The 9,896-nt window shown below is 43.7% G+C and overlaps 1 protein-coding gene across 2 annotated transcripts; it reads left to right on the plus strand.

Moving 5' to 3' along the window:
- Positions 1–343: 343 nt before the first annotated feature.
- Positions 344–7,181, plus strand: LOC118373931 (heterogeneous nuclear ribonucleoprotein M-like). 2 transcript variants are annotated; one of them, XM_035760248.2, is made up of 15 exons: positions 344–611; positions 1,395–1,570; positions 3,223–3,275; positions 3,931–3,938; positions 4,030–4,123; positions 4,239–4,508; positions 4,615–4,818; positions 4,920–4,980; positions 5,119–5,223; positions 5,305–5,349; positions 5,477–5,545; positions 5,632–5,733; positions 5,835–6,400; positions 6,542–6,593; positions 6,801–7,181. In XM_035760248.2, the coding sequence occupies exons 1-15, from the start codon at positions 571–573 to the stop codon at positions 6,962–6,964; spliced, it is 2,010 nt and encodes a 669-aa protein (XP_035616141.2). In that variant the 5' UTR covers positions 344–570; the 3' UTR covers positions 6,965–7,181. The 2 variants fall into 2 exon arrangements, with proteins under 2 accessions (XP_035616141.2, XP_052331075.1); XM_052475115.1 differs by lacking the exon at positions 5,305–5,349 and having other exon boundaries at positions 3,223–3,938.
- Positions 7,182–9,896: the final 2,715 nt, after the last annotated feature.

Genomic DNA, 9,896 nt, shown 5'->3' on the forward strand with positions numbered 1-9,896 from the left:
GAGTAGTAACCTGTTCAACTACTTAAGACATTGGCTCTAATCTAGGTTATACCTTTTAGATGTCGAGCAAATGAACAGCAACAACAACAACCCCGGCCTGGTCTGTTTCAAACGCGTTCTCGGAAGTCTCGTGATGTTGTCTCTGGGTTTAGAAACTCCGTTTCTTTGCCATGAATTTAAAAAACTATGTAAACCAAATTGAAACTGTGAAACATTTTGCCATGTTTCGAACTGGTAACGGATTTATATATATTCAATAAAAAAAATATATATATAATTGTACTTTGATTCTGAGCGGTCGCCAGAGCCAAATTCCCAGCATGCTTCACTCTCCTTGGCAACCCAGCGAATAAATTGAAACGGGTGTAATTTATCCGCCATTTCACCAACGTTAGCTTGTTGACTAGCAGCCCGTCACTCCAAAAATAAATTAAAACGGTTATTTATTCAATACTGCTAAAGTGAAGGAACACTGTCAAATTTCGACAATATTTTATCAGCGTTGTTGAGGTATTCTATTGACCCCTATTAATTCCGTAACGAAACAGGATTAGCTAACTGCGCAAGAAGATGTCGACCGAGGCCGCTGCTCCGGAGAAACCAGGCCAGGGGTAACGTTTTGATTTATTTCATTATTTTTTTGGCTGGCAGCTAGCTACCTAGTAACCTTTCTTTACATTTTCCACTCGCCAAGTTCTCGTATTTTTAGTCTGTATTGTTTTGAGAAGTTAACAGCTAAATTGATACCTACCTAGCTAATCACTAAAATAGCTAAACAATGGATTATTCTTGCTATGCTAGCCACAATGTGAGTTACGTGCGTGCACCAGTGCCACCACACCGCATGAGATTAGCAAATTAGCTAGTCTGCTAACGTTACCTAACCTGTCCTCTCCCTCCATTTTTTTGTTTAGTACGCCATCACTTGCTATTTTGGTTAACTAAGATCGTGTACTGGTCAACTATTCACAAAATACGGAATAACGTTAGTTAGCTACCTTTATATGATATATCGCGTGAAAATGGGAGAAATGGAAGTTAACGTTAGCTAATACAAGTTGGCTTCTAATATGGGAGTCTTAGTCTTAGCCAAACTCTTGATTGGTGTAGCTTCGTCCAGTAACTAAGCATTAGTATTAGTTAACATTTAGCTATATTAAACGATCTGTAAACAAAGTAGAAGTTCGAATCGTTAACATGCATGCCTAAAGTTAGTTGCAGAACGAAGCTAGCTAGTAATTTGCAACGAGTTGCACTTTTGTACTGCAGTCTAGAAATGTAACGTTTACTTGCCTAAGTATTTTTTTGTTTAGTGGACGTTAACCTTTTTTTCATCATCAGACCGGCGTATTATCGTTACTCCATTAATCACTTCCCGTTCTTTTTACCCTAAGGGAAATTAACGGCAAGGCCAAGCATGAACCCAGTGTCAGGAAGGAAAGGCCCCAGAAGCGTGGAGGTGGTCGCTTTGAACCCTATGGAAACCCATCAAAGAGATACCGTGTGTTTGTCAGCAACATTCCATATGATGTGAAATGGCAGGCACTCAAAGACCTAATGAAAGAAAAAGGTATGGTGTTAAGTTAAGTTAGATCCGTTATATATATGGAGTCCATAAAGGCTAATAAAACCTCCCATAACAGGTCATTTGTGTTGAACCACTTCACCTTGTTCACTGGAAGGCATCTGGCAAATCTATAAAGGGCCTAGGTTGCAGTTCATAACTATGAGGTTCTTGGTATACAGACTGGGTGGCCTTTCCATGGATTGGCCTGTGTCCTAAGTCTTGGATGGTTTAGATTTCAGAATAGTTCTCTCTGTGATTTCTGCCTTCGGCTAGTCATTTTTTATAGTGCTGTGAATAGCATTATGAATTTGTACTTAATTTTGGAGTCCTTGATCGCTGCCGCTACACTTGCTTGAACAATGGGACTATACAACCTAAAGGGAGGTCTTCAAATTAAGTACATGGCTTATAGTGTATGGGCCATCAATTGCACTGTTGTGTTGGGTCTTGTGGTTTGTGTGTGTATATAGCTGAAAAAGGAAAAGGGTCCGCATTGCTTTGAGACATACTGAATTTCTCTCAGGTGCCCATACTACAATTATTAAAGCTGGTCTTATGTTCTTTGCGTTATCATTTTCTTGGAAATTATGTCAAAATAAGAAATGTTTAATTGGTTCTATTTAATGTTAATTTGCAGCATGGGCTAGTTGTCCTCGGCTTCTTTTTGTCTTCAAATTGAGTCCTGCAACAAAGGGAACGGTGTACTGTTTATCGAATTTTAAATGGTGGTTTACATGGCTTGGCAAAGCTATAATATATGTTAGCACTAATGTAATAAATAGCACCTGCTTTTAATGATGATAAAGCATGGGTGTTCTGAGAGGTTACCAATGCCTTTCAGAAACAGTTTTTAGTATTTGGATATAATAATTGAATGTGGCGTTAAATTGCATTCTCTTTTTTAGGTTTGTCGTTTCCGCAGATCTCCATGTTGTACCAATTACATATGTGTGCTTGGGATTTCTTGGGGTACAGGTCTACAAAATGAAGCAGCTTCTCACGGCTGTCCTTGTTTCAGCTGAGGATTGGTTCCTGTCCATTTATGGCACACTCATTTGCTGGAATTAGCCGTGGTTGTCCCTCTGTTAGTTAAAAACACATTTGGACACTGTGCCTCTCCAGGTCCAATGTCTGTACAGCTTTCCAAAAATGTCAATGTTCTTCAGACATTGGCGTTAGTTGAGTTGGTACAATTTAGTTTTTAGTGTAGTTTATGTTCAAAGGTGCGTCCGAACAGTTGTATCAGTCAGTGGTTCCAAATACATTTAACAAGGAACATGTATTTTGGAAGGGTGGACTCATGGTTTCAAATGACTCGGCAAACGTAACTGTCATTCTGTCAACTTTATCCTCACTTCGAAAATGGTTCCTTTATGATAACTCATCCGATTTAGATGTTGTTAGCTATTTGACGATTGTTCTCTTCAATCTATTGCTCTTGGTGTTTGGGGACTCTACAAGGACAGGCTAAGAAGTCATTTTTAGATCCAGTAAGAGCTTGTCTTTTGTAGACCTGTACCAGAATTGAGGTGCTGGGGGGAGGCTCTGGAGTAGCAGGCCGAGCTCACGGTCACCAACCGCTTGTCTGCTCTAAACCCCCATTGTTTTCTCGGCTTCTCTCCCCTGGTGTGTGTCGTCTGGAATCTGATTTGTAGTGGGTGAGGTAACGTACGTGGAACACTTAATGGACGGAGAAGGCAAATCGAGGGTAAGTGCAATAGACGAACCTGTGTTTGTCAGCTTGAGTTATCTTTTCTTTCATTGTGGGGGATGTTCAAACCTGGATGAGTTTTGATGAACGTGTCAAGTGGGTGACACTGGACAGAACATGGTGCAGTCTGTGGCACTGAAAGAGGTCATCTTGGTGTCTGATTGGGAATTCGGGTTTCTGTAGCCAATTCCATGTGATTGCAGTAGCTGGGAAAGTCCCCTTTTGCTGTGGATGTGTTCATCTGGGACATAATCTAAAATGGGGCCCAACCCCCCAAGAGGTTGTAACATGGCTGTTACATGTAATAGATTTGAGCCCATGTTTTTGTGGAACAGATATTTGCTTCAAAGGAGTGCATTTTGTCTGGGACTTCTGCCTTTGTACACAATGTTAAGGGTTTAGATTCACCAGACAACCTCTGTATTTGCTATATTGTCTGGTGACCAGCTTTTAAGCGGTCTAATAATTTTGGAAGAGTAACTGACTGTTCAAGGCTATGGCCATACAAGTGAGTAGAATGTGTTTGGCCCTTTCATAAGAGTAATTCAGCCCCCTGAATACCATTGTTCTCTACAGTGCCACAACTGATTACTAACTTGAATGTTGTTTTTCTACTTCAATGATGCTGCTGTGTGGTCTTCAATCAACCAAGGGTTGCGCGTAAGTATTTTTGTCATTCTGTCTTGATTCTAATAGGTGTCTGAAGGTTATTCTAAGTTCCTGGTGTTCATCACGATGTTTGTGTGAACAGGGTTGTTGAGTTCAGGACTGAGGAACTGATGAAGAAGGCTGTCGAGAAGGTCAACAAGCACAACCTGAATGGGCGGCCCCTAAAGGTCAAAGAGGTGAGCAGTCTGTTTTTAAGATGCTACTGGTACTTGTTACCACCAGAAGAACAGAAATCTACCACTAAGCCTTTTTTCCCTGTTTAGTGATGTTGTCCATGTCTCTCTTCCTCAGGACCCAGATGGTGTGATTGCCCAGAGGGACGCCCACAGGTCCCAGGGTGGTGGTGGACCCCCCGGTGGCCATGGTGGAATGAACATGGGCATGGATCGCATGAATATGGAGCGAATGAACATGGACCGCATGGACCGCATGGGCCCGGGACCGGGCGCCCCACCCATGGTCATCATCCCCCCCAGTCTCATGAACAACTCCAACATCCCCAATGAGATCATCCACGGGCTGCAGGCTGGCAAGATTGGAAGCACTGTCTTTGTAGCTAATGTAAGTTGATTGTAGTCCAGTATGCCCAAAATACATCGTTTTTGTTATCATTTAAAATTATGATATTGCAAGTATTTTAACCAAATTAACACTGTTTTGTGTCCAGCTGGACTACAAGGTTGGCTGGAAGAAGCTGAAGGAGGTGTTTGGCATGGCAGGTGTGGTGGTGCGCACTGACATCCTGGAGGACAAAGATGGGAATAGCAGGGGCATGGGCACCGTCACCTTTGACATGCCTATTGAAGCTGTCCAAGCCGTCAGTATGTTCAACGGTCAACTGCTTTTCAACCGGGTCATGCATGTCAAGCTGGTGAGAATCATATTAGTGTGTGCACACTAATATTAACAAGTGTTTTATTCCTTCTACACATTTTCAAATGTATTTTAACTGATACTTGTTGGATATTTCAGGATGAGAAGTCCTTGCCAAAAGGAGACTTTGCACCACCTGAGAGACCACCAGCACTACCCCGTATGTACAACCCCCCCCCCGAAATGTAAAGAGAAGTCTGTCCAACACATTTTGAGTATGTTCAAGGCTAGCTTGCACAAAATCTTCAATAGAAGGGTCTGTTGTGTTTCTTTCAATCGTCCATTTATTTTCCCTCAGGTGGCCTCAGTGGCATCGGGCTGGGACTTGGGCCTGGTGGCCAACCCATTGACGCCACCGCACTGAACAGAGGAGGTGGAGGAATGGGCAACATGGGACCTGGGGGTATGGAGCTGTCTTTGTGATCCTTGCAGTGGACTTTTCATTTGGCTTAGTTCAGTCACTCACTGTTTGTTTGGTTTGTAGGCATGGATGGCATGGGCTTTGGTGGTGGCATGGGTAGAATGGGAGGTATGTACTTTTTGTACTGCGTCCATTGAATGGGTATAGTTGAACATATTTTTCCATCGTGTTTTTCTTGCCCTTCTCTAATACACTATATTGTAGATTTAACTCTCTTGCCATAATTTTCTCCCAGGCATGGATAACTTTGGTGGAATGAACAACATGGAGCGTTTTGGACCATCTGGAATGGGCAGGATGAATGGTAAGGAAATTAAATTCACACTACAGATTCACGTGTTCGTGAAACATTAGTTTGTCTTCTAATAGTTTAGTCTCTTGTGTTGTCAGAGATGGACCGTGGGCTTGGTGGTTCTTTTGACCGGGAGTTTGGTCGAAATGATATGGGCATGTCTCGCAATAATTTTGGAGAATCCTTTGAAAGAGGAATGGGTTAGTACTTTTAGGATTTGCGCAATTCTTCCTAACACGTCTGACGCTGATTTCTCACAGGACCTGAAATGTCTCACTAGTTGTTTTTCCTTGACTTACAGGTAGCTCACTGGGAATGGACCGCATGAGCTCTGGCATGGATCGCTTGGGTGGTGGAATGGACCGTCTGGGTGGAATGGAGCGCATGGGGATGGAGAGGATGGACCGCGTGTCTGATCTGGACAGGCTCGGTGGGTCTGGCTTTGACAGAATGGGCTCTGGGCTGGACCGGCTGGGGCCCAGTATGGACAGGCTTGGTTCTGGGCTGGACCGTATGAGCTCCAGTGTGGACCGCCTGGGCCCAGCTGGGTTTGACCGCCTAGGCCCGTCCAGTTTGGAACGTATGCCTGCTGGCCTGGACTTCGCCTCTCCCATGGGCATGGCGGACCGCATGGAGAGGATGGGAACCAACTTTGACCGCATGGGGTCTGCCGGCATCGACCGCTTCCCGGCCGCCGGGCTTGACCGCATGGGCTCCACCATGGACCGCATGGGCGCTGTCGGTGTTGGTGGCCAGTTTGACCGGCCAGCTGAGATGGAGCGTGGGGGCTTTGGAGGAAATGGCTTTGGGGGGGCCGGAGGTCCTGGAGCCAATGCCAGGAAGGGCTGCCAGATCTTTGTCAGAAATGTAAGCTTTTATATAAATAATGATCAACTGTCCCCAAATGTGTTGTTGGCGTGTATTCAGAATATTGATTTTATTCAGACTCATTTTGAAGGTTGTATTCAACACAGACCATTGTAAAGTTATTGATTTGACTCTTTGTAGCTGCCCTTTGACTTCACCTGGAAAATGCTGAAGGATAACTTCAATACATGCGGTAAGAACATAATCCACTAATTTCATTAATGTGTGGACTTCCCACAAACTTAGCAAAAATGTAATTTGACAGAATTGAGAGGCATGCAAATGGAATGTTTAAGTTCATTAGACTTCCATGGTGTCATTACCTTTCTGACCCAAAATTCAATTGGCACTTCAGCCAAAAATATTTTGGCTAACAGCTTCAATGTGCTTTCAACTGTAGGTATTGTCCAATATGCTGACATCAAGATGGAGAATGGCAAGTCCAAGGGCTGTGGCGTGGTTCGCTTTGACAACCCGGAGACTGCAGAGAGAGCCTGTCGCACCATGAATGGCTACAGGCTGAATGGAAGAGAGATCGATGTCAGAATCGACAGAAATGCGTAATCGTCCAGTGTCATTGTGGCCCTCATATTTGCCGCCCTGTATCGACCTTTCCACATTGTTTTTTAGGCAATTGTAACTGCGCAAGTGTATTTTTAGTTAGTTCTCGTCCCTGCATAATTTGTGACCAAATTTAAATTTCTTTATATTTTACCTGTGATGCTTCACTTCATTGCCTTTGCTCTATAAGGTGTTTTGATAATAAATATCACCATTGGAATTTTGTTTTCCGTCTTCCTTGCCACTGACATGTACAGTCGTGGCCAAAAGTTGAGAATGACGCATTCATTTCCGCTGCTTCAGTGTCTCTGGATATTTTTGTCAGATGTTACTATGGAATACTGGAGTATAATAACAAGCATTTCATAAGTGTCAGGCTTTTATTGACAATTACATGAAGTTGATGCATAGAGTCAATATTTGCAGTGTTGATCCTTTTTCAAGACCTCTGCAATCCGACCTGGCATGCTGTCAATGAACTTCTGGACCACATCCTGACTGATGGCAGCCCATTCTTGCGTAATCAATGCTTGGGAGTTTGTCAGAGTTTGTGGGTTTGTTTGTCCACCTGCCTCTTGAGGGTTGACTACAAGTGCTCAATGGGATTAAGGTCTGGGGAGTTTCCTGGCCATGGACCCAAAATATTGATGTTTTGTTTCCCGAGTCACTTAGTTATCACAATTGATTTATGGCAATGTGCTCCATCATGCTGGAAAAGGCATTGTTCGTCACAACTGTTCCTGGCTGGTTGGTGGGGAGAAGTTCCTCTCAGAGGATGTGTTGGTACCATGGCTGTGTTCTTAGGCAAAATTGTGAGTGAGCCCACTCCCTTGCCTGAGAAGCAACCCCACACATTAATGGTCTCAGGATGCTTTACTGTTGGCATGACACAGGACTGATGGTAGCGTTCACCTTGTCTTCTCCGGACAAGCTTTTTTCCGGATGCCCCAAACAATCGGAAAGGGGATTCATCAGAGAATATGACTTGTCCTCAGCAGTCCAATCCCTGTACCCTGTATTCCTGAGCTAGGTCTGTACTGGTGGTGCCCTGATCTGCAGCTGAATCAACTTTAGTAGACAGTCCTGGTGCTTGCTTGACTGCTGTTTTCAACTCTAGAGACCGCAGGAGCGGTAGAGATACTCTGAATGATCAGCTATGAAAAGCCAACTGACATTTACTCCTCAGGTGCTGACCTGTTGCACCCTCTACAACCACTTATCTCACCCTGCTGGTCATCTATGAACATCTTGGCCAGGTTCTGTTATCTTCACCTGGCACAGCCAGAAGAGGACTGGCTACCCCTCAGAGCCTGGTTCCTCTAGGTTTCTTCCTTGGTTCTGGCCTTTCTAGGGGGGTTTTCCTAGCCACCGTGCTTCTACACCTGCATTATTTGCTGTTTGTGGTTTTAGGCTGGGTTTCTGTACAGCACTTTGACATCTGATGTAAGAAGGGCTCGTGGCTCGATTTACTGCAAAGAAACCACTACTAAAGGACACCAATTAGAAGATGACTTGCTTGGGCCAAGACACAGGAGCAATAGACATTGCCGTGTATTTGTGAGACGCAGAGTAGGTGAATGGATGATCTCTGTATGTATGGTTCCTACCGTGAAGCATGGAGGAGGAGGTGTGATCACTGTCAGTGATTTATTTAGAATTCAAGGCACACTTAACCAGCATGGCTACCACAGCATTCTGCAGCGATACGCCATCCCATCTGGTTTGAGCTTAGTGGGACTATCATTTTCAACAGGACAATGACCCAAAACGTACCTCCAGGCTTTGTAAGGGATATTTGACAAAGGAGAATGGAGTGCTGCATCAGATGACCTGGCCTCTACAATCACCTGATCTCAACCCAAATGAGATTGTTTGGGATGAGTTGGACCAAAGAGTGAAGGAAATGCAGCCAACATGTGCTCAGCATATGTGGGATCTCCTTCAAGACTTTTGGGAAAGCATTCTGGTTGAGAGAATGCAAAGAATTGTGGTTATTTCTTTATTCTCAAATGAGGAGAGACAAACATATCACACAAGTAAGAGTTATACTTAAAGTAATTTCTTTATTCACTTATTAATAAGGAAAGTAGGTCTTAGGTAGGTGAGACTTAATATATGAGAAAGGACTTTCCCCCAGCCAGATAGCATTTGCTATTAAATAAATTGATAACAGTATCTGCTGTGAAGACTGTTCTCATTGTAAGGAAACCAGGATTTGGCCCTGAAAACGAGGTTCCTCCCAAGCCATCTCACCCTGGTACAGTCCAGTCAGACCGGAGCAATCTCCCTCACATGAATGGAATCTGGCTTGTTAGGTTTATCACCTAAGGCATCATAACTCTATTCTGTTACATAAAACAACCATGCAATAACAGTATAACATAATCTTGTAATTTCACCACCATAGAGTCTGTAAAGCTGTCATCAAGGCAAAGGGTGGCTACTCTAGAATCTAAAATATACAACGTCTTTGGTAATATCTTATTTCTCAGAGTTTTGGCTGAATAACAACATGGATAACATACAGCTGGCTGGGTTTTCCATGCATCGGCAAGATAGAACAGCTGCCGCCGGTAAGCCAAGGGGTGGCGGTCTGTGTCTATTTGTCAATATCAGCTGGTGCACGAATTCTAATAAGTCTTGAGGTTTTGCTCACCTGAGGTAGAGTGCCAGCATCGGCTTGTGGAGGTAAATAGACCGCTACGAAGAATATAGATGAAAACTCTTGGTAGATAGTGTGGTCTTCAGCTTATCATGAGATACTCTACCTCAGGCGAGCAAAACCTTGAGAATTCGTTAGATTTCGTGCACTAGCTGTTGTTTACAAATATACATCGACCGCCATCCTTTGTCTTACCAGAGGTTGCTGCTGAAAAAGAGTAAAACCCGCCAGCTGTATGTTATTCATGTCGTCATTCAGCCACAACTCGGTGAA

The sequence above is a fragment of the Oncorhynchus keta genome, chromosome 22, assembly GCF_023373465.1.
Source record: "Oncorhynchus keta strain PuntledgeMale-10-30-2019 chromosome 22, Oket_V2, whole genome shotgun sequence".
Taxonomy (NCBI): domain Eukaryota; kingdom Metazoa; phylum Chordata; class Actinopteri; order Salmoniformes; family Salmonidae; genus Oncorhynchus; species Oncorhynchus keta.